This window comes from Chaetomium fimeti (genome assembly GCF_033439085.1).
Source record: "Chaetomium fimeti strain CBS 168.71 chromosome Unknown B0H64scaffold_8, whole genome shotgun sequence".
In the NCBI taxonomy this organism is placed as follows: Eukaryota; Fungi; Ascomycota; class Sordariomycetes; order Sordariales; family Chaetomiaceae; genus Chaetomium; species Chaetomium fimeti.
The window spans coordinates 356741-382841 of NW_026944336.1; the positions used below are offsets into that span (position 1 = coordinate 356741).

Here is a 26101-nt window from a genome sequence, read left to right on the forward strand (position 1 = left end):
ACGTTGCAGTCTCAAGGGCAAAAGGGGGTAAAGGTGGTCTGGTGGCACTTCCAGCTTAAGCATGAGTGAGCTTCCAGGGTTCACCACGAGAAATATGGGAAAGATCCTTCATGGGAAATCATGTAAAACAAACTTTCGATGAGAGCGGGCTTTGCCGAATATGAACAAAGTGTGAGGCGGCGATGACATTGCCCTCCCAAACATGAGCGCGAGTGTAAATCTCGTTGCGGCACCTTCATGTCTGCACATTGAGGCCCAACTGCGTTCCCTTGTGCATGCATGAAGGAGTGTTACACAGGGTGTTGAGTGGAAAGAAGGGGGCGGGGCACCCGTTCCAGCTCGCCATGACAGCCATTCAAATCCTTGTCATTGCTTCCCCCTCACTGTAGTGAGGCCTTCCATCCCGATTCAGGCACTGTTACCCGGATCGCCATGAATGACAGCCATTCAAGCCCTTGTCATTACTCCCCCCTCAAAAGCAGTGAGGCCTTCCATCCCGATTCCCTCAAGTAACTTGGTGTTCAACAACCAACTACAGCATGACTGAAATTATGCCCAATAGTTATTGACGTGTTCTTCAGTCCCTGGGGCACGACGTGGGGTATCAGGCCGAGTTGTGTCTTCCAAATCAGGGGACAGCGAGAGTCTTTCCCACATCAACCCAACCACAACTTTGCTAATCTTCCAGTCCGCAATATCCCGATGCCGAGTCACAGAGGGGAGCTGAGTATCTCTTGATCTTGCGAACACAAGGCGGAATGGTTTGCACATCCATGCGTCCTGGACTTCGACCGATCTCCGCTCCTCCAACTCATTTTCTTGTTTCGTCCAAATCACGGCCAGCAAGCTGCCACCTCTCGAAGGCTGCTCCACCAACTGATGAAATGATACTCAAGGTGCAGCCCCCGCCGGCCATGACCGAAGATCGCGTTGAGAAGCTGGCGATAGTCCTCATGGGCGTGACGGGGTCAGGGAAAAGCACCTTCATCTCTCTTCTGACCGACCAGAACGTGGAAGTCGGCCACGGCCTAGAGTCTCGTGAGTAACCCCTTTTCCAGCCATCACCCAAGCTTGGTCGCCCTGTCGGCTGACATTCTTCCCGACCGTCAGACACAACCGAGGCAGCTTCCTACACCTTTATTGACAACCAAAAAGAGATAATCTTGGTTGACACACCGGGCTTCGACGACACGACTCGCCCCGATGCTGAAATACTCAAGGAGATGGTCCATTTCTTGCTGGCTCTGCACGACAGCAACGTACGTCTCGCGGGCATTGTCTATCTTCACCGCATTACAGATCCCCGGTTCTCGGGCACCGCCGTCAAGAACCTGGAGATCCTGCAGAGATTATGTGGTCCTTCCAACTTTGACAGCGTTGCCTTGGTCATGAACATGTGGGACAGCATCGACATCGACACCGCTACTCAACGGGCATCCGAACTCCGGCAAACGTTCTGGGCCCCCATGCTGCAAGGTAACAGCAAAATGACATCGCACGCTGGGACACGGGAATCCGCGCTGCAGATCGTCCGGGATCTCGCCGTCAATGCCAAGCCGCGACTTGTTCTCTCCATCCAACACGAGTTGGCTGTGGAGGGCAAGACACTTGATACCACGGCAGCAGGCCAATACGTTCAGAAAGAACTGCTCGAAGCAAAGGAAAAGCACCAACAAGACATGTCGTACCTGAAATCGATCATGGATGACGCCGTCCGCGAGAAGGACGTCAACCTCCTCCGTGTTTTGCGTGAGGAACGAGACGCAGCCGATGCCAAAGTTCGCGCCACTGTCTTGGAAACTCACCAACTGAACATAACACTCGATCAGCTTATGACCCAAGAAGAACATCACAGAGCTCGTAAACTCCTGCCTCCGAGCAACGGCAGACAGTCAAGCCAGCTGGGCGTTCCTTCGCATGACTTCAACTCCTTGTCCCATCATCCTGCACAGAACTCATATGCGTCTATCCCAATGCAGAAGCATAATTTCGCCGCCTCGGTTCCAACAGCCACCTTTGACTACACCTCCCTAGGTCGCAACCCTTACACCGCAACAGGCTTCCAACAAGCCGTAATCCCCTACCCTCCGCGGGCGATGATGAGCTCTGGGCCCACACTTCCGCTCCATGGAGCGCAACATCACTGCGTGCCAGAATGCAAACAACGATGCGAACAAGAGAGTCTCCAGCTCCTTCTCCGCAAGGCAGAGGAAGACGGTCGCAGTCTCAAGAGGGAGTTGGAGCACCCAACCCCTGGGCGAGACCCCAATCATCGTCACGAGGCAGGGTATAGCAGCTCCGAGCGTCAAGGGGGTCGCGGACATAGTGATTTGGAGAGTATGGCGAAAGGCTTGAGCAAATTCATGGCGAAGACGGCTAAGTGGAAGTCGCTATGGAGCTCGGACGGTGGGGAGGGTGGGAAACAGCAAAGGAGGCCGGCTCAGAATGACCTCGCGTATGGTTCTTTGGGTTACCAGGGAGGGCCGTATTATTAAAAAGCGAGTCCGGTTCAGTACCTTGGGGTAGGCAGGTAGCTTGCGTTGTCTCGGGGTAGAATCAGGGGAAGCTCAGTACAAACCAGGTCACCCCAGCTCAGGACGGCGGACGAAAACGGAAATTTCGGGTGCCCAGCTTCCTTTCAGAGTAGCAGGCGGTAACAAGGTTTTAGGACTGAATATTCCAGTTACTAATCGATAGATACCCCTCGAGCAGGCTCATAATTTTGAGCCCCCGTTGCCAGGTCCCCCATTCCTCCCATCTGCTCCCGCTACCGCCTCCTTCCACGCAGCAGCAATAGCCGCCCAGTACTGCTCGGCATGGGCGCGCATGTGGCCGACATGGGACGTGCCCTCAAACATCTCGGCCGTCACGCTCCACCCCTTCTGGCGGGCGTCGGCCGCGTGCAGCTCAATATCATCCCAACGAATGATCTCGTCCTCCTTAGAATACAAATACAGCCGCTTCGCGCTCGTATCCGACAGCCGCGCATCATTGACGGCCAGCTTGCTGTACTCGCCCGCGCTGGTCGCCCCGAGCACCCAGCCGGCGCCGTACAGAAACGCCAGCAACACCGCCGCCAGCCCCTGCGTCACCCGCGCCGGCCACGGGAACCACCGCGCCATCCCGACCGTCAGCGCCCGCGACCACGGCCCGACGTTGCGCCCGAAATCCGTGCTGCCGGGCGTCGAGTCGCACACCATCAGCCCGTGCGGCATCACCGCAGCCCCGCCGGTCCGTTCGGAGAATGCGTTCATGGTTGCCGCGCAGTTGATGCCCCCCGCGTTGGACATGACGTGCAGCAGCACCCGCCCGTCCGCTTTGCTGGCGTCGGACGCGTGGGGAGCGAGCACCGAAGGGTAGACGGCCTCGAGCACGGGGACCATGTTCTGCGTGCGCGCCTCGAGGCTCTGCGAGAGGGCCTTGAGGATGGGCGAGAAGATGAGCACGATCTGGGCGTGCGGGAACAGCGCCCGGTAGCCGGCGATGTACTTGGATACGTGCCGTGGTCGGGCGTCGCCCCAGCCGTAGATTATTACCGTGCTGGGGTCCGAGGGGTTGGTTGGGTTGGTTGGGCTGGGTTGGGGGCCGTCTTGCACGTAGACTTGGTTGCTGAGCTTCTTGAAGCCGAGCATGGCGGAGGAATCGCTTTCGGTGACTGCTTTGGACATGGTGGGTGGTGAGGGGATCGGCTAGCTGCTGGTGAGGTTACAGCTTGGGAGGTAAACGGTCGAGAACAGAGGGTCCAGGTTTGCTCGTTTGTTTTCGAGGTCCTGTGTTGAGATATACCAGCTAACGTGGGGGCCGTTTTCATCGCAACATCGAAGAACCAACACCGAAGAACCAACACCGAAGAACCCCCACCGAAGGGTTACATGCAGAATTTTGTTGAATAAGCTCAGCCCTGTACCCCTGGCTTCCCGCCGTCCTGGGCGGATGAGAATCCACACCACCAGCCCTGTGGGCAACGTCTTGTGACATTTTTCTGACATGTGCTTGCCGAGACTTCGCTGACGGTCCATCCCGCCCTATTGCCCCTGAATCCTCCTGGATCCCCAACCAAACTCTAACCATTCGCAGCCAGTCCCTCAGATACTAGTATCGCACCTTCAACAACCAATAATAGTATGAATATTTCAACTCACGGCCCTTCCATGCTTCCATGACCCACAGGGCAAAGCCGAGGCTTCCAGGAGGAGACTCCGCCGTCTCACGAAGGTCCCTGGCGAAGCCCTCATCAAATCATCGGGCAATTGGTCTAGGGGTATGATTTTCGCTTCGCACTCTGTACGCTCTTGTGAAAGGTCACCGGTTCCTTCATTCTGACATATTTTTGGCCCGCCGTACCTCTTGAAGGCATTTGTTGGGGGAGACAGGACGGATACCCATCCCTGTCTTTTGCCCTTCAAACAGCCGAGGTCCAATGTCTTAGCTCCGACGGAGAGGCCGAGTCCATTGGGTCCCGGTGTTTGACGCGCCCAACCCGGGCCATCAACCGGGCGGTTAATCAAATTCCCAGTCAGCCAGTTAAACCGAACGGATACACAAGAGACGAGATCTCGACGGTGACATAACTGATAGTATCAAGGGAACTCACATTGAGATAAACCTCTTCATCATGGGCAAATCTAATACAGACGGTCTCATCCATTTCTCGAAAGCAACGGAAATCGAGCGGGTCGGCTCACACACGTACAGAGCCAATCTTGTCGACTCCTTCTGCATTGGAACTGGTAAGCTTACCCGCTTCGCTGTCCTTCATCGTATGGTCCAAGATAATGAGTTCTGACAAAAATAACAGTACCCAATGGGGGCTATGTGGCGTCGTGTATCCTGAAGGCAGCGAGCCTCCATCTTGAAAAAGCGGGACAAAGGGATGTTTTGAACGCCCACTTCCAGTTCCTGAATCGTACCGAAATAGGGCCAGCGATTATCATCATCGAGGACGTCAAACTCGGCCGCCAGCTCTCAACCCTCCATATAACCCTCTACCAACATGCACTCTTGCCCACGGCTCCATGGATCACACAGGGGTCGACACGCAAGGAGGTTGCCGGGTACTTCACCATGACGAACTTGAAGAAGGAGAGAGGCATCTCGTTGCCCACGGGATTCACTTTGCAACACCCGGTTCCGGCGCCTCCGCGGCCGGACTTTGCCGCGCTAAGGGAAGACCGTGATGCCCATTGGTCTCGGTATGAGTTCCCCGGCGGAAGCCCGCTGAGCTACGCGCGATGCCTGCGGAATTGCATCTACTACGACCCCCGGGGCGGACGGACAACGAAGTCCGTCCTCGATAAGTGGGTACGGCTAGCGTCTGGCGAGAACTTCACGGCCGCCTCGTTGGGGTACGTCGCCGACTGCTGGCCGTACGTGGTCGAGGCCCAGCGGCCGACCAAAAAGGAGGCCGCCGAGCTGCAAAGTCGAGGCGAGACCGTCCCGTTCGCCCCCGGCGCCACCTTCTGGTATCCAACCGTGGTGCTCAACCTCGAAATCAAAAAGGCGCTACCGGAGGGGGGGCTGGAGTGGTTGCAGATGCGGGTTCACTCAAAGCAAATCAAAGACGGCCGGTTCGATCTTGAGGTGCTGCTGCTCGACCAAGACGGAGACTTGGTTGCGCTCAGCAACCACGTCAATTTGATTCTCGGAAGCGAGAGAAACACAGCCGATAGGACCAGAGGTGGTGATGCAGCAAAGGGACAGCTGAGTCGCATCTGAGCTGCAAGTCTTGCTAACTCGGGCTTCGGGTTTTCCTTGAGTCGGAGGTAGTGTAATACTTTGGTACCTACCAGGTAGTCAACGGGTCGCGGGAAGTACGGCAACAGTTTCGCTCGGGCTTGGAGCTGTTGTTCCCTAACAATTTGAGAAGTTACTTAATATCAACATGTCATAATTAAGTGTTCTATCTCCGAACTCATGACTGGGGCGCGCTTCCAGCGCTCTCTCCAGAAAGAGAAGAATCATCCTCTCCACTTCGCATGCAGTTCATTTCACGCCAGTGTTCGTGTTGGTTCCAGAAGCCCCTCTGAGGCAACCCAAATGAGCCCAAGACGCGCCCAGGATTGGGCCAACATGATGTGTGTCCATCAAACCCTAGCCATCTCCAGTGTCTTAGTCGATCGTGTCTCTCACGCACGCATGCACGCACGCACAGACAACAACAGCAAGCGCCCTGAGTCGTTTCAGGCCCTAGCTTGTTCGCCCCAGAGCCCCTCGTCCTCACAGCTGACCGCCACGATGCCCCGAGATCACGGCTGAACTGAAGCGCCCAATAGGAGAGCGCCGCGATTTCCGCCCCGTTGCAAAGGTGACTCGGCCATTGTCCGGCTCCACCGTGATGTGAGGCGCCAGTAGAATTGTCGGTGAAGACCGCCACGTCACGCCCAGGAGACAACTCCCCTGCCAAGTGGCCATGGGTCTGGAGGGGTCTGGAGGGGAACCCGGACCCGCCTCGGGCATTGTCGTCAGGCTCCAAACTAATCCTCGGGACGTGGCCATGGTTTGATTGGATTTGACGCATATTCTGTAGCGCTTGGTTGGGTTCCCCTCCAAGACGCGACCCCTGAACATCCCACTGTGGGTAGACGCTGCGTTAGTGACGCGATGCCATCGAGCCATGGACTTGGGCATGAACAACTCGCGTTGAAACTGACCCCTCTCGTTGAATCCCGGCCGACAGACAAGCTTAAATAGAAGACTCTTCTCCCAAGATGATGCCCTCGTTTTCATTCCTCATCGCATCAAAGCAACACAGCAGCCAACAGCACTACCACCACCACCACCACCACCATTCAAACACTTAACAAGACTTTCGAGTTCATCTCAAAGACTCACCCCACCACCGCCAATATGATCGACGCCGCTGAGCTTGTAAGCGAGACCCTCCCTTTACCCTTGCCACTCCCCCTCCCCCTCCCCCTCCCCCTCCCCCGCAAACCACTAGCAGCTGCTCACACATGGCCAACAGAGAAGACGCTGGTCGGACAAGACCAACGCCGTCTTCAGCGCCGGCGACCGCCAGGACTCGCACACCTTTGCGGCCGAGAGCTTCGAGCGCGAGTTCGACTTCAAGGGCTGCCAGAGCATCGTCTTCCTCAACGGTGTGCGCACCGGCCGCGAGGAGGACGTGATCCTGCTCACCCAAGGCACCGGCCACATGGCCCTGCCCGCCGGCGTCCAGGTGCTGGTGCAGTCCGGCTTCGTCAAGTGCAACTCCCCGAGCCGCGACGGCGCCAGCATCGTCGGCCCCGGCGCGCGCGCCCCGCCCCCGACCCTCGCCGCGGGCTATGCCCCCTCCTCGGCCGACTCTGGCTATAGCGGCTCGGTCCGCGGCAACACGGTCGACAGCTACCGCATGAGCCCGCCGCGCGACGCCGCCGCCTTCATGCGCGGGCCCCCCGCCGCCAGCTCCTACATGTCGGCCGCCGACATCCCCCTGCCCCGCAGCACCGCCGGCCGCAGCAACGCCGGCGCCAGCTCCAGCGAGTGGGAGGTCGTCGGCGAGCTCGACGGCTTCCAGGACCGCGCCCGCGACGACTGCAGCATCGCCCCCAGCGAGAGCATCAGCTCCGTCGGCAGCCGCGGCCAACAGTTCAGCCGCCGCGCCACCCACAACTTCTGATCGCGTCTTCGCTTTCCGCGGGGAGAGTGCGACCGGTGGGTGAGGAGTGATCGGGAACCGAGCGAGGCCCCTGAGAAAGGGGCACACTCTGGCGCGCTTTCGCACCGTCTTGAGATCCGGGGTCCTACCAGGATTGAGCCGACAGATTTCAAGACGGCTGTGAAAGCAAGCTGGCGCTCGCTGGTTCTCCCCTTCTGTCCCCCTCCCTAGTGGCAACAACGCATCATGGAGTCAGCATTAGACGGTTGGAGTTTGAGATTTCGGTTTTTACTTGGGAACAGCATTTGGATTTGGGCATTGGTTCGGGTTACGCATGGGCATGATTTTCATAATGACTCTTGGGGGTTTGGGCATCATATTTCACTGGCATCATCATCATCATCATCATCATCATTATGATAGACCACAGATTGTGGAACAAACAAATTGGTTTGCATCTATTAGGTTATTCAACTCGGAATAAAGTCTGTTTACTTGCACTCTCAATTCCCAACTTCTGATTCAGTGGACTGCTTTTTATAACATTCCTTCTATATTTTCTCGCTTTTTCTCGGCGTTTCTTCCAGTCTTGTCCGCAGTGGTAGGTCGTCATTGAAAATGTGAAGCCAATCGGCGCCTGGCACATCTCTGTCCATACACAGGAGGTAGCTCCGAGGTACTTTCCAACCCCCCCCCCCCCACCCCCCCCCCCCAAGCACAACTTCTGAAATGTCTTGCGTCACTCTGCATGGTTTACACCTGGGCTCCGATTAAGTATGATTCCCCCGATTCCGACGATTCCGACGATTCCTACTCTGAAGCGCAACGCTGCCAAAGGGCAGACCGTCGGGGAGGTATGCCGTGTCAATTCACAACTCCCAAGGGCATGCCAGACTCTGCCTCCAACCCGACGAGCACAACCCACAAACACAACATGGAAGTATCAATCAATGATGGTGTCAGGCTTGGGCTCCGGATCCCCTCTGTTCCGGGTGGAACAGGGTGTAAATAGCCGGGACGACGCGCCTAGATGCACCCCCAGGATGGAACTTTGGACCAGGACCGCTACAAAAAAGCACAGGCGGGCTTGAGGGCTACAAAGCCAACTACCTTACTTCGTACTCTCTGAATGTTTTCTGATAACTATATAATTTCCTAAACCCAAGATTCTTTCCGTCTTGGCCATGATGAGTCCCTCCAAGGCGCTAGCCCTAATCAATCAAGTCAACCCCAAGAACCCTGTTGCGAGTATTTTTAACAGTACGCCAAGTTGGCTGATGTGAGCTGCCAACCACTCCTTTTCTGTAGATGGGGCCGTTTGCCATGGAAATCCCCCCCCTGTTTGGCAACTTAGACTCCACTTTCAGTCCAACCTTGCCCCCCTTGATCAAGAAAAGACCCCCCAGCATTTCAAAGTTCCATCCTTCCATCCCGACTGACATCCGATCCTGCCAGTTCCGGGTTGTGTTGACGCTTGTTAAGCGACGCGTAGGAGTGATTGTCGAGCTGTCGTCTTACCTGGTACACCTCACTTGATGGCCTAACTTCTGAATTCTCCCCGTTCGCCTTCTCCATTAAGGGGTTAATTATCTTGAGCATCATGATTGCGAACCTCGTGCTACTGGCCCTCCCGCTGGTGGTCACGTACTTGGTCGCGGCAACATGGCACCGCCGATTTAAGCAGTTTGCCAACTTCCCCCAGTTCAAGACCTCCTTTATCTGGGGTCACTTGAAAACGATTCATGAATACACGCTGAAGGGGCCTCCAGGAATTCATCATGGTATGTCCCGGGCCTCCCGAGAAGCACAAAGCTTGACTGCGGCTCGAGTGTGGTTGAAGCGAATAATTGACCACTGGCCCGCTAGATCACGTCTTTGCGGCAATGGCGAAGGACGCGGGGAACCCACCCCTCATGCTCCTCGACTTGCGCCCTGCCACCTATCCCATGGTGTTGGTGAATAGCCACGATATCGCCGAGCAGATCACGCGGGTGAGCAGCATGTTCGCCTGGAGCACGCCCAAGTCTCCCACAATGGGCGCTCTGGTGCGCTTGGTCGGGCCCGAGTCCGTCTTCATGAAAGGGGTAAGTGACCTGGGTGTTCATCTGCCGCCTCGCTCGTCCCACTAGGTGCTGCTGGTTCAGTAGCTGTCTCGTGACCGCTAACCGCCCACCCCAGAAAGAGGAATGGAAGCAGCTCCGCAAGCGCTTCAACCCGGGCTTCGCGCCGCAGCACCTGATGACGCTGCTGCCCTGCATCCTCGACAAGACGGACATCTTCATGGAGCACCTGGACCGCTACGCCCTCTCGGGCGACGAGTTCCCAATGCTGCGCAACACCATCAACCTCACGTTCGACATCATCGGCGCCGTCACCATGGACGTCGAGTTCGACGCCCAGCGGGCCGAGTCGTCCGGCCAGGGCGAGTTCATCAAGCTGTACGACCAGCTACTCAACAAGTACGGCGTCGAGTACAGCCGCTTCCGCCGGTGGATGTCGCCCATGCGCGAGTGGCGCCGCCACACGCTCAGCGAGCGGATCGACCGCCTCCTCGAAGCCATGATCCGCACCAAGCACGCCGAGCACAACAACCACCAAACCGCCATCAACGGCAACGGCAACGGCAACGGCCACACCAAGCGCAAGCCCCGCGACGTGCTCAGCCTCAGCCTGCAGGGCAGCGACACGCTCAGCCCGGCGCTCCTCACCGAAACGCGCGACCAGATCAAGTCCTTCCTCTTCGCGGGCCACGACACCACCGGCATCCTCCTCGCCTGGATTTTCTACGAGTTCTCGCGCTCGCCGCGCGTGCTGCAGGCCGTGCGCGACGAGCTGGACGAGCTGTTCGGGCCCGACGCCGACCCGGCCGCCGTCCGCGCCCGCCTGCTGGCCCCCGGCGGCGAGGAGCTCATCAACCGCATGCGGTATGCCACGGCGGTGGTCAAGGAGGTGCTGCGTGTGTATCCGCCTGCGGGGACGGCGCGCATGGCGCCGCCCGGGTCGGGGTTCACGGTGCGCACGCAGGATGGGCAGAGTTATTGTCTGGATGGGGCGATTATCTATAATTGTGCGACCATCATTCAGCGCGACCGGACTGTGTTTGGGGATACGGCGGATGACTTTGTGCCGGAGCGGTGGCTGGGGGATAGGGTGGAGATTATGAGCGCCGGGGCGGATGAGGAGTCGGAGAAGCGGGACGAGGCCGGCCGCAAGTACCCGCCGGGCGCGTGGCGGCCGTTCGAGCGCGGCCCGCGTAACTGCATCGGGCAGGATCTTGCTACTATTGAGGCTCGCGTGATCGTGGCGGCTGTGGCGAGGCGGTACGACTTTGTGAAGGTTGGGCTCGGCGAGCTTGATCTCGATGAGAAGGGGAAGCCGGTCCTGAACGACAAGGGGCAGTACAGGACCAAGTCGGAGATGTACAATGTGAGTAACTCGGGGAGTCCGGTGAGAGTCGTGTTGAGTGAGGCAGATACTGACAGCATCCAGACGGCGCAGGTGACGGCCAAACCGGTCGATGCGATGCGTATGAAGGTGGTACGGCGGGCTTGAGTGCTTGGTGGTTGGGACGGAGGGGGAGTGGGGGGACGAGGAAGGATTTGGGGTGGGTTGCCCGGGTTGGGATGGGCAAGGGGACTGTTGGATGGCTCAAGGCTCTCACTATGTACATGTAGTACGTGTACAACATCGAGTACAGTGCCAGCACAGGACACATCACATGTGTACCCCCATACAATAATCTCGCGCATCTGACATTGTGTTGAGGAGTGCAATGCAGGATCAGGGTTCATCAGCCCTTCCTTCTCCCTAGTCGGGCCATCATTAGTCAAAACGGGGCTCCCAGCCCGCCCAAGCCCATCCTTCCCTTGACTTTTCGGCGTCACTTTCGGACAATACCCGGTGGTCAGACGCGGCCTTGCGGACGGAATCCCGGGGATTAAGACCGGGATTGAGGATGGGGGGTTGAAGTGGGCTGAAGTGCAGTGAGCTGAAGTGGGTGAAGTGGGTAAAGTGGGATGAACCTCTTGCAGATGCAAGGGCGCAAACAGTGGGCGCTACCAAGTAATATTAACCCCACCTGCACATCGGTTAACACCCCCCGCCCCACGATCTGCCACCAGAATTTTCGGTCGACTTGGGATTCCCCAGCAGTTCTTTCCACCCAGGATCGCGGCCGTCCTCCTCCTTGACTGACGGCCGGAAGGCCCCACTCCCGGCGCCGGACGGGGAAGCGCGCAGTGAACTCCCTTACCAGTTCTAGTTGAATATTAAAATTACAAGCCCGGTCCCAGGTTGCGTCAAAGGCACTGTTGCGGACTATCGTGTTCTCAAAAAGGAAAAGGAAAAGAAAAGAAAAGTAGCGCACCCCATCCCGCCTTCCGGCCCTTTTAAGGAAAGAGAGAGGGCAAGCTATGGCGCCGGACGAGAAAGAGAGCACGGCCGTTCTATCACGCTTCAACCAGTCCCAACTCGATGTTGCGTCTCGACCGAGCCCGCATAAACGCAAAACGACGAGTGCCGATGCTTCCGCACCCGCCGTCTCGGTGACGGTGGCCGAGCTGCCATCTCCGCCGGTGTCGCCGCTGGGGAGGCCAGCGACTATCGAAGCACCACCCCCCAAACCGGAACTCCCCGCGAGGGAAATAGAACCATGCACGACGTTCCCCTTATTCCCTTTGCTTCCCGCCGAGCTGCGGCTCAAGATCTGGTGAGTTGCTTTCCATTGGAGAAGACGCCCCGGGTCCGGACCCGCTCGGGTTTCCCGGGTTGGACGGGACGGGACGGCCAAGTGGGCTGGCTGGGCTGACAGGGGGGTGGGTGCGACCACCACCGCACCGCGCAGGCACATGTCGTTCCTCCCCCGGACGGTGGAGCTGCACACGCGGCGGGCGCACTACGCCGACAAGGACCCGCACGGCGGCACGCCCAAGTGGCAGTCGCAGTCGCGCAACCCGGCCGCGCTCTCCGTCAGCGCCGAGGCCCGCGCCGCCGCCCTCGAGCGCTACACCGTCGCCCTCCCGCTCTTCACCCTGCCCTCGCGCACCCAGACCTCCGAGCGGCCCGGCGACCTCCTCCAGCACAGCGACCGCGTGCTGTACCTGAACCTGGAGTACGACACCGTCGTGTTGCTAGGGGACCTGGCCTACACGCGCCTGACCGCCCTGCTCGCCTGGTTCCGCCGCATGGACAAGCCCGCCCGCGGTCGCGGCGATGCCGGAAAGGGCCTCCGGAGGCTGGGGATCAGCGTGGCGCTCTGGACGCACGAGGGCGGCGCCGCGACGCTGAGCGCCTTCTCGCGCACCGTCCTGGCCGAGATCGAGCGGTTCACCCTGTTTATGTTCTCGGAGCGCCAGCCGCCGGAGGGGTGGGCGGGCGGACGTTGTGTGCTCGAGGAGGCCGCCGCCGATACCGACTACTACCGGCGCTTCGTCATCGGGAGGGGGAGGCAGTTCCGCATGGGCGATGGCTGGATGGTCGTCGGGAAACAGCCGATGAAGCTGGCCGAGATTTGTTTCGCAGAAGGGTGGTGATGGGTCGCCGTTTTCTTTGCTTGTATTTGTTCTTGTCGGCGTTCCGCTCCCGTCGGTAGCATAGCGTGAGTGCGTATCCCCTGGAGCCTTTTGAGAATTGTGTGTTAGCGTGCGAATCAACCCGTCGATAGTACCCACGACCGCCTAGCGTGACCCCGGGAGGTCGGTCTTCTCTGGAAGCTTCAATGCAAAAGCGGACGTGTGCAACCAACAAACCGGGCCAGCCTCTATATTGCCCCGTGATATGGTACAGAGATATACAGTTCTATGATTACACCCCGGCCGTGCTCATGCTCCCAACCTCCTTAGGATCTTCTCCCGGACAACCTGCTGGGCGGTTTCGGCGCCGTGTTGTAAAGAAATGGCACCGACGATGGCGAAGAGGGACGTGTTGAGTACGGCGATGAAACCTGAACCCTCGAGGTGTTCGGGCTAATGCAGAGCAAACCAAAGTCAGTTCGGGACGTGTTCGGGCGGGCACACCACTCAGTTCGTAGCATCACATACCATCCTAGGCTTCCACCTGGTGACCTCTGGCAGCCCAACGTCGATCGCCAGCTTGGCAATCTTCTCTTTTGAAGCCACGTCCATGGGCTGCTTTATGTTGAGCTTGTCAACGTTCGCGAGCGCGCTGTGCTGGAAGGGCTCGCGGTTGAACGGGTCCTGGATTGGCGAGTCCTCGGCAGCGGCTGGAGTGACCAAGATGTGCCTTGTGGTTTCGAGCGAAACGATCAACCGTCCTGTGGGAGACCCGGTTAGCTTGCTGCTCGCGTGCGCCATGGCCGGACGCCTCGGAGAGGACCCATGTTGGAGACACACCAAAATAGGCCAGCCTTGTGTTGAACCCTCGTCTCCCCTGATCGAAACTCTTGTGTGTGACAGCAAGCCATTTGATCTCGTCCGGCAACATCCTATCCCCCTTCGACCCCAGTAATCGCATGTACATAGCGTCGAGTTTCGCCGGGTCCTCGTTGTTGTGCCAGATCGTCCGGCTCGGATCCTTGACGACGTTGATAGAAAAGCCGGGACCCTTCATCCGCTCCGGTGTATAGGACCACCGGGGCCTTTTCTCTTGTTCGGGTGTCGTTTCAACGGCCTCGTTCCTGCGCGATGCAGAGGTCGACAGTTGCCGCACCGGTTGCCCAAGCCGCTGCACGACCGACTGCGATGAGCTGCCACATCGCCGTAATACCTTGCATGTTGCCGAGACGGCCGACCGAGAGGGGTTGAGAGCCATTGACAAACGGGGTGCACAGAAATCCGGAATCCCTGGAAGTTGGCGACTGTTGAAGCTCTCAGCGATAAAGGTTCCTCCTCCAAAGATCGGTGCGCCGGCGTATTTTTTTCGCGGCTGGCTTGCCAGCTGCCAAGGTCACACACCCCTGTCTGCTATCGGCGGGGCAGTGTAATTCATTACGCTGCGTAACTTACCCCTCGAACTGCGTTCTCGGCTTGGCGGACCATCCGCTTGCAAGTTGCAATTGCACGCAGCTCAGGTCCCCACCATTCTCGCAGCTCGAGGTCCACTCCCTCGGCCTTTCGCGTCGCAAGCGCGTCTTCATCACTATCGGCCGCAGGACTTCGTGAACCACGCCGGGTTTCGCCGCGATGCCGTCTTCCACACCGATAGGTCCCAAACGTGGCACAGGTACCACCGCCCCGTCAATCAGCAGTTCCCTCCGCGACAGGCTTGCAGCAGTCCTTCCCCAGGGGCACAACTTTGGCATTCACCACATCTCGACGCCGCCAACGCCAACGGAGCCCCTTTGCGTAGCCCCACCAGGTCACCGGCCAGACAAGACATACAGGGAAAACCACTTCCTTGCTGTCTCAATCCACCCCCAGGACGGGAGTGTCGCGGCTCCCAAGCGCGCTTCACCGGGCGCCGATCGGGCCAAGGAGCCGGTCTCGAAGAAGCAGGCATTGGTCTTCGCCATCGAGGTCTTGATCTTCACCACCGCTTACCAGACCACGCTCTTCGTATCCAAAGCCGACTCGACCGGCTATCTCCATCTTCTCAACATCCCGAAAGGCGCTCCGTCTCCAATTCGCCAAGTATCCGCCACCTTCCTCGCCTACCTTCTTGACCATCGACGGCGCAACCATGTCCAATCCGTCGTCAATCTATTCGCTCGCGCGCAAGCACAATATCTGTTCCCGGGAAGTGTCCGCAACAAGGGAAAGCATGTCCTGGACGATCGGGGGCTCGTTCGATGGTGGTGCAGGGTCCTGAGCCCGCTTATGGAGGGGCTCAGCAAGGAACCATGGGCCAGCACCAAGGGCTACCTGCTTGTTCCCGGGTTGGAGGAGATGGAAATGCGAGCTTTCATACCGCGAACCACGGCGAGCATAGCGAATTGGGTGATCGGCCACCCCCTCGAACGAACATCCCATTACACCCGCGATTTCGACAATGTCCCACCGCGATGCCTTATCCCTGGCTACCCAGACGACCCTAAATCTCGATTCCGCGACGAGCTGGACGAGGAGGTATCCAAGCAGAAACAAGGCATTGGGGCGTGGAAGAGCGTCAGGTCATTAGAGCAGTTTTGGGAGATGATGGCATTCCGCCAGGAGTGCTCCAGCGGGCGTTTAACCGGATTTGTCTGGTTGGTTTTCGACCCAAACCAACCGTCCACGAACCCCCCCTCAGCAGGTCCTCCGGAAACGAAGCATGCAGCCCCTAACGCCTCCTCCGGTTCGTCTTTGCCTCCAACCATGCCTGCGACACCACCTCGACGACGGCTCGACATCTCCTCTTCCACCCCGCGATCAAGCCCACTCAAAGCGCCAACTTCTCCCACCGCGCCCCCATCCGCATCAACCAAAATCCCCAAGAAGAAAGCTAAAAAGAAACCGTCCGGTCGAATCGTGCCGCGTGCACCCAAGATCAAGACACATGCGCGCAGTTACCTGGCCAACCGCCCGACAGTAACCGCCTACTACTACTGGCCGCCTGAAGGCCGCGGCGATAAGATGGTGGAGGAAGCAGAATACAAACGCATCGTCGATTTGTTGCTTCACCTGGACTTCTCAACCCTCGACAAGACCGTGGGCAGCTCCAGGCGATGGCTCAACGAGGTCGGCATAGGCGATGGCGGGGAGGGGGATGTTATAGGCAAGGCAGCCATCCCCGACTCGCTACGAACGAATGGAACCGCCTTGGGGGGCACCAGTGGAAACGTGACGAACCTAACTGGGCTGATCAGAAGGAAAAACGCGCCAGTATCGTCAGAAACCGATAGCAGTCGACAACCAGGCCCGACGACCAAGGAATCGGCCGAGCCCGCAGCAAAGGTAAATGTCCTCAACGCCAACCTAGTACGAAAGAGGAAGAAGGCGGCCGAAAACACTTGATCCTCCAAGGTGGGGGTTGTCGGTCACCATCCACCCAAGTGCCACTTTCATGACCGTCAAGGGGAAATTGGGCATCGGTATGCAACGTCGAGGTCTGCGCCCGTACGGTGGGTGGTGTAATTGCGTGACAAAGGCGCCGCCCATTGGACATCTTTCAGGATCACTGCTCCATGCAGCCGTCGACATACCGCCACCGACATTGTATAAGCCTTGGAAAGTCGACGCCGCTAGAGTTGGAGACAGAGGGCGGAACAAGCTGGGTTTTCCTGAGTCCTAGCCGCCATACAGCATTTGGAGAACAGGCACCGCACCTACCTAAGTAGTTACAAATCAGTCCAGCCTTTTGACAATACAATTAAGTCTTCACATCCGCCGCCTCTTCGCAGCTGGGCCGTCGTCCTCACGCGTCCTCGTCGAAGCCTGAGCCTGCAGCTCATTAATAGCCTGCTGTACCCATGCCTGAGCCTCCCGCAAGACCTGTTTTTCGCCTCTCCTCACCCACAAGGCCATTCTCTCCCGCCCAGACGGCTGACTCGCACCCGCAAGTCGCTCGTCTTCTTCGAGCGACGTGGCGTACTGTTGCTCCCTAGCATGAAGAGCGCGGAGGACGGTCCGCAAGTACAAGTCCTTGCGCGTATCCTTGTCCGACAGGGCCTGCACAGCAAGCTCGACGTTGCCAACCTTCTTCATGGCCTTAAGGAACGTCTTGAACTGCTCCCCCAGCTCGTCCGGCAGACCAGTGAAGACTGCGTCGCTACCCAACTCCCCCGTCGAGTCCGGGTCCTCGCTCGACCGCTCCAACACAAAACTCTCCTCGAACTCCTCATCCTTCTCCGCGAGCTGTCTCACCTCCTCCCACCCCTCCTTGCCCATGCGACCACCAACCCTATCCCTCAACTCACTCTCGACCAGCGCCCACGGCAGCTCAACCACATCATAGCGGGCATGCGCGGGCGTCACGTAGCCGTACCGCCGCAGCAGCTCGCCGTTGGCCAGCGGGCCGTAGTAGTTGAGCACCTCCTCGCCCGCGCGGATCGGCCGCAGCGCCGTGGCCGTGAGCGCATCTCCGCCGTGGTTGATGTGCGCGTTGAAGGACGCGTCCGCGTTCAATATGTCCGCCATCGGCACCATCCCCAGCATCGTCTTGCCCTCCCGGTCCTCCACCCACCCCTCGTCCTCCTCCCCTTCCCCGCCATCGTCCGCCTCGTCCTTCTCCAGGTCGAAGGCATACGCCATGATGGTGCTGCCCATGCGGTGCGCGAGCTGCAGCAGCTGGGCGTCGTCGAGGTGGGCGCTGCCGGGGGGGAAGAAGACGTCGTTGTGGGCGCGCACGACCGAGACGATCTTGGCCTGGATCATGCGGTCGGCCTCGGCCTTGCCGACCTTGGCGACCAGCGCGCTGGCCTGGAGCTGTGACAGCTCGGCGGGCGACCAGAACATGGGCGTGTCGAAGGCGGCGGGGAGCACGTCCAGGTAGGGCTTCCACGGTGAGGCGTCGCCCTGTTGGTGCTCGTAGATCATGGCGAGGATTAGGAGTGTCCAGGAGTCCTGTGATGAGGAGGTTGCCTCGCCGTCGCCGCCGTCCCCGGAGTCGGATTTCCCGGCGTCGTCATTGTCGAGGTCGAATATACCGGGGATCTTGTCTTTAAGGGCTGAGGTTGCGGTGCAGATGATGGCGGTTCGGGGGATGGTGAACAGCACCGTGTCTGCTGGGATGTCTTGTTTGGCAACTATGAAACGGGTTAGTTATCCAGTTCAAAGAGAGCATAGATGCTTTAATCGGACCACCTCACTAATTCCTCGACCAGCATTCCGTCCCCTCAAGTCCTCCACCGCGATCAGATCTGAGCGGAAAGTGGCTCCAGGGAGCGTTTGGAACCAGGCCACAAAATTGCGAGTCCCGTCGGCGAACCTCGAATTCGCATCGCTGTCGACCTCCATTTTGAAAAAGAAAGAGGTTCGAGCACACAACCTAACCTCGACAAGCAATAATATGAAGAGGTGATTTTTGGTTTACAAAGTTTGAAAATTTTACTTCCCGGAGCCGGCCCAGCCTGGCAGGTGGCTCGTGCATCGCGCAGAGAATGGATGGCAACATCCACAAAAACACACAAAAACTCTCGGGAACAGGGAAATCATTTGACCTTCCTAGTTCCAGTCCAGTGATATTCGAGGGATATCCTTCTTTTACCCAAAAAAATTTATGGTTCTAGCTACGTCTGGGAGTTCCCCGCGGTTACCGTTCGGTCTCGTGAGAGACTCAGCAGACCGCGGTCGGAAGAAAACTGGTATATGCTGAGACAAAATATCGGCTGACTCGGATTGGGAAGAGGGCATTTTGCCGGTACCCTATTAGGAAATCTTATCTAAACAAGGGCAGAGAGCGAGCTAGTTACTACTCGGAAGCATGTTCGATTCAAAGACACTGGTACCACACCGCAAGGCCTCCCGTATTAGGTAGGTACCTATTTCATCATAGACCCAAGGCCATTACATGTAGCCATGTCACGGGGCCCTAGTTGGTGCCGGGAAATGGCTATGTGGATTCAATACACACCAAACATAGGTAGCACAAGCAGGGGGCTGCCGACCGGGGCTTACCTGCTCGCATTCAAACAATATCCATCGATGCAGGTAAGAGGAACCCCGCAGACCAATGTAAATAGGTAGCTAAGCTAGGACAACAAGCCGCCGAATCGAGCCGCACAAGAAGAAGCATTCTTACCCCATACATTACTTCCCTCGCTCATGCCCAAACTCCGAGCCCCCCACGCCTCACTCTCCCACAACTCATACCTCCCGTTGGTTGTACTAGATTAACGCCCTGGTATCAAAAACACTCCGACCTCCCCATAGTGTGTTCCCGTACTTATACTGTCCGTCCTAGTTCAACGCACTCCGCCTCGTTCATATTCGCGGAGAACCTCATAACCTCATGATCTCCTGTGGTTTTGCGTATATGGAACCCTGCCGGTAAGACAGGGTACCTTCGCAGCTTATCTCCAGTTTCGGACAGAGCTGGCAAATGTTCGGCTTTTTAGTGTCATCATGACAACGACAAGCCTCGCCAGATGCATCCCGGACCCAACTGGAACTTCAGCGATAAACACCACGCTCACTTCTTCGCCACGGCCTTCTGGATCAAACTCCAGCACTCCTCGGCCTCTTCAAAAACATGCCACGTTTCCCTATTCCTCAAGTTAGCGCAGCTTCTCCATGATCAATCTCGAATAAGCTTACTTGGGAACGCCTTCGAAAGCCTTCTCGAATCGCTGCGGCTCGTTCTTCTCCTCGATGCCGATCGCGGCAATGTCCTTCACCTTTCGGATCAGGACCAGCTTGATCCAGCCCGGAAAGGCCCTGCAGGCGTCGCCTGCGTTTGGTGTTCTTGTCAGCCAAGGCTTGCACCATTGCCGAAGGGAAAGGGAGGTGTGGTTTTACCGTAAGCCTCGGGATCGCTTTGCGTCGAATCTCCGATGCAGATCATGTTCCGCCGCGGCAGCCACCGGTGGACCTTCTTAATTCTCTCGATTTTGTACTTCTCGGTTCCCAGGGTCAGGCTGGAGAGGAGCCCGGAGAGCGTCATCCAGCTGGAATCCCGGAGGATCAACTGCCCGTGTGGGAAGTGGGCGTCCCGGAAGTTACGAAGGAACGGATACAGGTTGTAGGGGGAGGCTGAGAGGTAGAAGAAGGGCGCGGACGGTGTCAGGAGCTCCTGGATACGTGCATAGAGCTCTGGCATGCCTGGAACTGGCGTAGGTTCGGACTTTACCATGGGAGGGGGAATGTCAGTCATGACCGTACGTGCCTCGCCGCACGAGTAAGGGGGTTACGACTCACCACGAATGTGGATTTGAGGATCCCGACGGGATCACTCGTCTGGGTGATCTTGATTGTGTCGTCCACATCTGCGGGAAATACCGGTCAGAAACAAGCCGCTAACCACACGAGGGTCAGTTTCCGTATAAAACGGCCATAAATACCTGAGATCACCGCCCACCCCTCCGGCTCCACGTACACCGTCTTCATGTCGAGCACGCCCAGCACCCCCATCGGCACGTCCGCCGTCGATCTCGCCACTCCCCCGGCCGCGGCCTTCGGAATCCTGATCACATTGCTGCTGATGCCGTTCCTGCCTCCCGGGCCGAGCTTAACGGGGGTGGCGCCGTCGAAGTTGACCTTGATCTGCCGGCCGGGCAAAATCTCCATGACAAAGGGGGAGATGCGCCGCTCGATGGTCTTCTCCTCCTCGCCGCCGCGCGACAGCCCCACCTTGCTGGCGATGTCGCCCACAATGTCGACGACCTTGGTCGACGCCTTCTGGTCGAAGGCGGCCGCGACGAACTCGGCCTCCCACTCGCCCCCGCGGCCCCGAAACGCGACGTTGTCCATCAGCCAGACCACGTCGTCGGCCGCGATGGACGCCGGCAGCGGGTTGTTGGAGCCGAGGTACGAGAGCAGGTGGGTCAGCTTGTGCTCTTTGCGCGACGCTTGCGCTTGGTTGGTGGAGACGCTCGCCAGAGACGACTCTGTGTCGCTGAAGTGGCCATGCGTTCGTGTTCGTTCCTCCATTAAGGAGGATGTGGCGCGCCGGAAGGACATGGTGGGCGAGTTTTTCGCTTCGGATTTCAAACAATTTTTTATCTTCCTTTTGGTGTGTGGTGTATATAATAAGGTAGTCGTTTGAAGTTTCACGGCCGAGGTTTGGTGGTTCGAGCAACACAAGGAGTTCCGGTGGCCAACAACAATAACGGCACAACCTCACACTGCGTCAACTCGATACTTATGATGAATGATTGACGCCCTTGCATATTAGGAAGGAAGCAGCAAGGCAACTGGGCGGCTGACCGTCGACTCCGCATGACCATTGGGGGCTGGGCATGCTAGGAGGTGGGCTGGACTAGCACCCATTGTGGTCACTCGGTGACCCAATTCGCCAAGAAGGAAACATCTTGGCTGCCTGCCCCTAAATCCGGCTTTCAGGTGCTCTTGCCCACTCATCACTGCTCCTCCACTTGCCTCCTCCGTACCTTCCTCAGCTCTCCCATGTGCCTGGAACGGGCCCGATGCAGCTGACCCCCGGTTCCCCATACCTGCAGGGGTGCGGCACACGATCGACGCTGCAAGGTGGCACTGCCGGAGTGGCTGCAACACAATGCGTCTCGAGCCATTGATGCAATGTGCACGAATGGTCCACACAAGGATCGGCCATCACCAACCCTCCGAGAAATGGACAACTGACGTTGGGAGCCAAACCAGGGGTGTGGTTGGTGTACATTACGCAACCAACCGGAGGAGACCCGCCAGTTCACGGGCGTTCCTGTTTGTACAGAACGTACGTACTGTGTCGAATAATTATAGCATCAGGGACGTGTATGAGAAAGCCACAACGTAACTCGACCATTCGCCTCGAGACTCGCAGTCCACCCGTAACAGTCACGAATAATCTAACCCCCCACCACCGGCATTCCGAGGCCTTTTGTGCAACCACACACCCACCCTAAGTGACCTCATACAACCAACCTCAACCTCCCTCAACTACATACCTACATACCTGAATACACAGATTCCCCGTCCCAGTATATAATTATCGACCACAGCACAGTTTATCAGGAGTCGCGTTGAAGTGCTTATACAGACAGATCACTGTGTCATTTACGCTGACAATATCCGGGATGTCATTGTGAAAGCGGAAGTCAGATGCATGGACGGCGAACCGTACGGCCCGCCCAAGCAAGTGAAGGAGACAGGTTACGACTTCTCCCGGGAGCGCGAAATCAGTTGGCTCTCGGCAGCCACCCGAATATCACAAGATGCCTCGGTCTTGTCCATGACGGAAGCGGTAACACTCTCACGTTAAAGCTCGAGCGTGCGCACAAGTGCAATTTACGACACTTTGTTGAAAAAGCCCTGGATGTCCCTTCACTGCGTATGGAATAATGAAGTGGAAATGCGTACACCGGCAGTGTTGGGGATGGATATATGGGACGTTGTCGAGTGTGGTACAGTGCTTATTGTATCAAACAATAATATTGCTCGAGATATCATTACACGCTGTTGGGCGCGTGAGCATACTTGAACAAACACCATCGCATATGACTTGAACCTCCCTCCTCTCGGAAACAGAAGCAGACCAAATGCGACCAACTAGCGAGGTTACTATCGACCGAGTCGGCCGTCAATATATTCGTTGGTCACCGCCGTAATTATCATCAATGTTTCCAGACCAAAAAGCAAATGGTAGCCGACAGTTGACCGGAATGGACCGAGTGAGCACATGAACCCGGGGTATTATATGAATCACAGCAAAGCGGCTAGCCTATAGGACATTGTCAGCGTAATATGGGATAAGGGTGATATAGCCCAGGCCGATAACCCACCCCCACGGTAGCCCACGGCTCGTTTCCCGCTGACCGGGGTAGTAAGTTCGGCCGCGTATTTGCTGTTTTAATTTTCGCTGGGTGGACTAAAGACTTGAACTCGTTGTTTTCTAGTGACATGCTACGAGTGAATGAGAAACGAGTGACGGTTCCAGGCGCGAGTCGGCGACATTTGAGTTCCCCGTCCTCCCCACACGGGATTAGGGGGATACCCATGGCAGAGTGAGTCGGTACCTGTGCGGTGCGAAAGATGCTCATGAGTTTAGAAACTGAAGCGAGGCGGGCGACTGACTGGCAGAGGGCCGCTTACCTCCTTGTTGCGAACAGTGTTAAATCGAGCATACGGGGTCGCAGTGCCGCCGTAAAGGCTTGCTTGTGGAAGTGGAGGCACGAGTGATCGTAACAGCCTGGTCAATCAAATCTAAGTTGGGGTTGGAGGTAGGTTCCTTGTCGTGGTGGCGGCATGAAGGTTAGTCACGTCCAGTCGAAAAAGAGGGTGAAAGGCAAGCGGTGGTGTTCCGGTACCGATCTTCGCGCCAGTGTGATTTTCAAAGGGGCTAAATTACCAAATATAGCGCCCCATGCATGCCCTTGCATGAGCTACTTGGTGTTGGTCGCCCAACATATCCCTCGGCACCAGCATAAATATGGGGCATGGCATGGGGTGAAGAAACCAATACCCCGTTTATCCTCTCTGATCACCTCTGATCATCACGGTTTGTAGCGGCACTCTGGCCTACCTACACTCGAATAACATCCCCTCTCTTCGACTCAGCCCATCCACTGTGTAACCACCAGTTTCCTAAATACTCCTTCTCGCCAGTAACGTTGTCACCACGCTTATTAAGCACACGCACCATGAGGTTGCTCAATACTACCACGCGGAGACTCGAGACCTTCAGCACTCCTCCCCTTTACGCCGTTCTTTCCCACAGGTGGGGCGCCGAAGAAGTTACTTTCCAAGATATCCAAGACGGCAGTGCAGAGCTCAAAGAGACTGCATACTCCAAGATCATAAATACCTGTTCCGTCGCTGCCGCCGGGGGTATCGACTACGTGTGGATAGACACGTGCTGCATCGATAAGACGAGCAGCGCCGAGCTCTCCGAGGCTATCAACTCCATGTACCGCTGGTACCGAGAGGCAATTGTATGCTATGCCTACCTCGCCGACGTCCCCAACAAGAAGTTTACGCAGAGTGAGTGGTTTCGACGGGGGTGGACGCTCCAGGAGCTCATCGCCCCCTCGGTTGTCATATTCTTCGACAGCGATTGGCAGGAGATCGGATCGAAGTCGAGTCTCCAGCCCGCCGTATCAAAGGCTACGGGCATTCCGGCTGAAGTGCTGCTCGGCGGAAACGTCGGGCATACTAGTGTCGCCCAAAGAATGTCGTGGGCAGCGAAGAGGGAGACAACCGTTATAGAAGACCTCGCCTATTGCTTATTGGGCATATTCGACGTCAACATGCCTATGTTGTACGGGGAGGGTGTGAAAGCCTTTGCCCGGCTTCAAGAGGAGATATTGAAGACGACGGACGATCTCAGCTTGTTCGTTTGGAAAGAAGAAGGAGCGGACAGGTCCAGCGGCCTCCTGGCACCCTCCCCGGGCGCGTTTCGCTACTCGGGTGCCGTTAGACGCTCCAAGCCCACCAACGGCCCCTCTTTCATTATGGATAACAAGGGCATCCACTTGTCCATCCCCCTCATCACTGTCAAACGCAGGGAGTCCCCTTTTGCCATCATCCACTCGGGGGAAGATGGGATGGACGTGGGTGTGTGGTTGAGCGCACTGACAGAAACGGGTGACTACTTTGAGAGGAGGACCGCTGGCAACTTCGTTTCCCTCAAACAAGGGGAGCCAATCGCCGACGAGGTGCGCAGAGAGGAGAGACGGGTGTGCGTCCGGCAGACCCGCCCTCCGAACCAAAGCCGGTCACCGCTATGGAACGTCAGCGCGTTCGGGCGAGGGATAACAATGGGCCTGCTCTTGTCCCAGAGCGGCTTCAGCGTCGACGACAGAGATGAGACCGGTCGGACACCGTTGTGGTGGGCCGTGGAATATAATAACGAGGATACCTTCCAATTTCTTTTAGAGCACGGAGCCCGGCTAGAATCTCGTGGGCCGTCCGGCTTGACGCCACTAATGCGCGCCGCGGCGAGTGGGCGGCCCCAGATGATAAGGCTGCTTCTCGACAAGGGTGCAGACAGTCAGGCCCGAGATTTCCAAGGTCGGACGGCGGTATATCAAGCGGTGGCGAACGGCCACTGTGAGGCGGTGAAGGTCCTGCTCGATGATAAGGCGGACCTAGAGGTGCGGGACAACGGGGAAAGCACGGCGCTAGCGCTTGCGGCTGCACGGGGACACGCGGAGGTTGTAAAACTACTCCTGAGCTATGGAGCAGGGGTAGAGGCGAGGGACCGGTTTGGCCAGACTCCTCTCTCGCAAGCATCGATGTGCGGGCACTTGGAAACGGTGAGACTGCTTCTGGAGGCAGGTGCCGATTTGGAATCGAAAGATGATTCTGGTTGTTCCCCATTGATCTGGGCTGCGGGGAAAGGCCATGCTGGTGTTGTGAGGCTGTTGCTCTGTAGTGGTGCCAATGTAGAGACGAAGAACGAGCGGGGTTCCACGCCACTATCTGAGGCCGAACGTTATGGGAATAGCAAGGTTGTGAATATTCTTCGTAAGGGAGTTTAAGTTGTATACATAGCGAGGGGAAAATACTACACAGCCTGCTTTCACCCCTATTCATCTAGCCATTTTATACTTCGTTAAATCACACTAGTGGTATAGATAATACCTACCTGAAATCAAGCAACGAGGTTCATACATGCTTGAGCCCAAAGTATAAAGTGTACTAGTAATATTAGAATATAATATTATATTAAAGGAATATAGAGAAAAGAGTAAGAGGTGAGAAGTTAAAGAAAAGTGAATTATAACTATTATAATAGATAGAAACAATAAACGAGGCTAAGATTATACTATAATAATAGTATTATATACAGTGTAAGCCGAAAGTAAGAATATATAAAGGAAGGATAGTAAGTAGTATTAAACCCTAGAGTTTAGATTACTAGTGCTGTAGCTATCTGGGGGGCTCTACAGTACTGTAATTGAATTCGTATAGCCTGTAGCTATATACTGGTATCTTGGTTGTGGCGGTACGATTACTGGGTGGCTAGCTATCTTAGTTTGAAGAAGGTTGGTTCTTCTTTTTACTAAGTGTTGGTTTC

At 57.0% G+C, this 26101-nt stretch overlaps 12 protein-coding genes across 12 annotated transcripts; 7 read left to right on the plus strand and 5 right to left on the minus strand.

Annotated features, from left to right (window-relative positions):
* The first annotated feature begins 636 nt into the window (after nt 1-636).
* On the plus strand, nt 637-2605 carry B0H64DRAFT_240816 (uncharacterized protein). The gene is made up of 2 exons (XM_062799835.1): nt 637-1038; nt 1111-2605. The coding sequence occupies exons 1-2, from the start codon at nt 759-761 to the stop codon at nt 2493-2495; spliced, it is 1665 nt and encodes a 554-aa protein (XP_062655316.1). The 5' UTR covers nt 637-758; the 3' UTR covers nt 2496-2605.
* On the minus strand, nt 2606-4142 carry B0H64DRAFT_240817 (uncharacterized protein). The gene has a single exon (XM_062799836.1). The coding sequence runs from the start codon at nt 3666-3668 to the stop codon at nt 2715-2717; it is 954 nt and encodes a 317-aa protein (XP_062655317.1). The 5' UTR covers nt 3669-4142; the 3' UTR covers nt 2606-2714.
* A 209-nt stretch (nt 4143-4351) lies between these two features.
* On the plus strand, nt 4352-5886 carry B0H64DRAFT_408076 (thioesterase-like superfamily-domain-containing protein). The gene is made up of 2 exons (XM_062804610.1): nt 4352-4730; nt 4799-5886. The coding sequence occupies exons 1-2, from the start codon at nt 4616-4618 to the stop codon at nt 5713-5715; spliced, it is 1032 nt and encodes a 343-aa protein (XP_062655318.1). The 5' UTR covers nt 4352-4615; the 3' UTR covers nt 5716-5886.
* Nucleotides 5814-6666, minus strand: B0H64DRAFT_240870 (uncharacterized protein). The gene has a single exon (XM_062799837.1). The coding sequence runs from the start codon at nt 6515-6517 to the stop codon at nt 5912-5914; it is 606 nt and encodes a 201-aa protein (XP_062655319.1). The 5' UTR covers nt 6518-6666; the 3' UTR covers nt 5814-5911.
* A 16-nt stretch (nt 6667-6682) lies between these two features.
* Nucleotides 6683-7731, plus strand: B0H64DRAFT_240758 (uncharacterized protein). The gene is made up of 2 exons (XM_062799834.1): nt 6683-6867; nt 6965-7731. The coding sequence occupies exons 1-2, from the start codon at nt 6847-6849 to the stop codon at nt 7616-7618; spliced, it is 675 nt and encodes a 224-aa protein (XP_062655320.1). The 5' UTR covers nt 6683-6846; the 3' UTR covers nt 7619-7731.
* A 1017-nt stretch (nt 7732-8748) lies between these two features.
* B0H64DRAFT_468542 (cytochrome P450) lies at nt 8749-11350 on the plus strand (the record flags this gene model as incomplete). The annotated part of the gene is made up of 5 exons (XM_062807758.1): nt 8749-9378; nt 9464-9642; nt 9776-11023; nt 11087-11134; nt 11306-11350. Exons 1-5 carry the CDS (start codon nt 9198-9200, stop codon nt 11348-11350), a joined length of 1701 nt encoding a protein of 566 aa, XP_062655321.1. The 5' UTR covers nt 8749-9197.
* Nucleotides 11351-12009: 659 nt separating this feature from the next.
* Nucleotides 12010-13622, plus strand: B0H64DRAFT_468550 (uncharacterized protein; the record flags this gene model as incomplete). Its single annotated transcript, XM_062807759.1, has 2 exons — nt 12010-12305; nt 12408-13622. The coding sequence occupies 2 exons, from the start codon at nt 12010-12012 to the stop codon at nt 13126-13128; spliced, it is 1017 nt and encodes a 338-aa protein (XP_062655322.1). The 3' UTR covers nt 13129-13622.
* B0H64DRAFT_329845 (ribonuclease-III-like-domain-containing protein) lies at nt 13417-14365 on the minus strand (the record flags this gene model as incomplete). Its single annotated transcript, XM_062800898.1, has 3 exons — nt 13417-13560; nt 13636-13868; nt 13948-14365. 3 exons carry the CDS (start codon nt 14363-14365, stop codon nt 13417-13419), a joined length of 795 nt encoding a protein of 264 aa, XP_062655323.1.
* A 250-nt stretch (nt 14366-14615) lies between these two features.
* On the plus strand, nt 14616-16667 carry B0H64DRAFT_240899 (histone acetylation protein-domain-containing protein). The gene has a single exon (XM_062799838.1). The coding sequence runs from the start codon at nt 14737-14739 to the stop codon at nt 16483-16485; it is 1749 nt and encodes a 582-aa protein (XP_062655324.1). The 5' UTR covers nt 14616-14736; the 3' UTR covers nt 16486-16667.
* Nucleotides 16668-16848: 181 nt separating this feature from the next.
* Nucleotides 16849-18426, minus strand: B0H64DRAFT_330081 (uncharacterized protein; the record flags this gene model as incomplete). Its single annotated transcript, XM_062800915.1, has 2 exons — nt 16849-18215; nt 18279-18426. The coding sequence occupies 2 exons, from the start codon at nt 18424-18426 to the stop codon at nt 16849-16851; spliced, it is 1515 nt and encodes a 504-aa protein (XP_062655325.1).
* A 1295-nt stretch (nt 18427-19721) lies between these two features.
* B0H64DRAFT_420050 (uncharacterized protein) lies at nt 19722-21087 on the minus strand (the record flags this gene model as incomplete). Its single annotated transcript, XM_062805430.1, has 4 exons — nt 19722-19858; nt 19927-20251; nt 20326-20393; nt 20469-21087. The coding sequence occupies 4 exons, from the start codon at nt 21085-21087 to the stop codon at nt 19722-19724; spliced, it is 1149 nt and encodes a 382-aa protein (XP_062655326.1).
* A 2325-nt stretch (nt 21088-23412) lies between these two features.
* B0H64DRAFT_408101 (HET and ankyrin domain protein) lies at nt 23413-25606 on the plus strand. Its single transcript, XM_062804611.1, has one exon. The coding sequence runs from the start codon at nt 23724-23726 to the stop codon at nt 25560-25562; it is 1839 nt and encodes a 612-aa protein (XP_062655327.1). The 5' UTR covers nt 23413-23723; the 3' UTR covers nt 25563-25606.
* The last annotated feature ends 495 nt before the right edge of the window (nt 25607-26101 follow it).

Bases quoted from the DNA above. Each gene is read 5' to 3' on its own strand.
- B0H64DRAFT_240816 (XM_062799835.1), top strand. From the start codon at position 759: ATGGTTTGCACATCCATGCGTCCTGGACTTCGACCGATCTCCGCTCCT. The intron at 1,039-1,110 runs GTGAGTAACCCC...CCCGACCGTCAG, and splicing joins CGGCCACGGCCTAGAGTCTC to ACACAACCGAGGCAGCTTCC.
- B0H64DRAFT_240817 (XM_062799836.1), bottom strand. From the start codon at position 3,668: ATGTCCAAAGCAGTCACCGAAAGCGATTCCTCCGCCATGCTCGGCTTC.
- B0H64DRAFT_408076 (XM_062804610.1), top strand. From the start codon at position 4,616: ATGGGCAAATCTAATACAGACGGTCTCATCCATTTCTCGAAAGCAACG. The intron at 4,731-4,798 runs GTAAGCTTACCC...CAAAAATAACAG, and splicing joins CTCCTTCTGCATTGGAACTG to TACCCAATGGGGGCTATGTG.
- B0H64DRAFT_240870 (XM_062799837.1), bottom strand. From the start codon at position 6,517: ATGCGTCAAATCCAATCAAACCATGGCCACGTCCCGAGGATTAGTTTG.
- B0H64DRAFT_240758 (XM_062799834.1), top strand. From the start codon at position 6,847: ATGATCGACGCCGCTGAGCTT. The intron at 6,868-6,964 runs GTAAGCGAGACC...CATGGCCAACAG, and splicing joins TGATCGACGCCGCTGAGCTT to AGAAGACGCTGGTCGGACAA.
- B0H64DRAFT_240899 (XM_062799838.1), top strand. From the start codon at position 14,737: ATGCCGTCTTCCACACCGATAGGTCCCAAACGTGGCACAGGTACCACC.
- B0H64DRAFT_408101 (XM_062804611.1), top strand. From the start codon at position 23,724: ATGAGGTTGCTCAATACTACCACGCGGAGACTCGAGACCTTCAGCACT.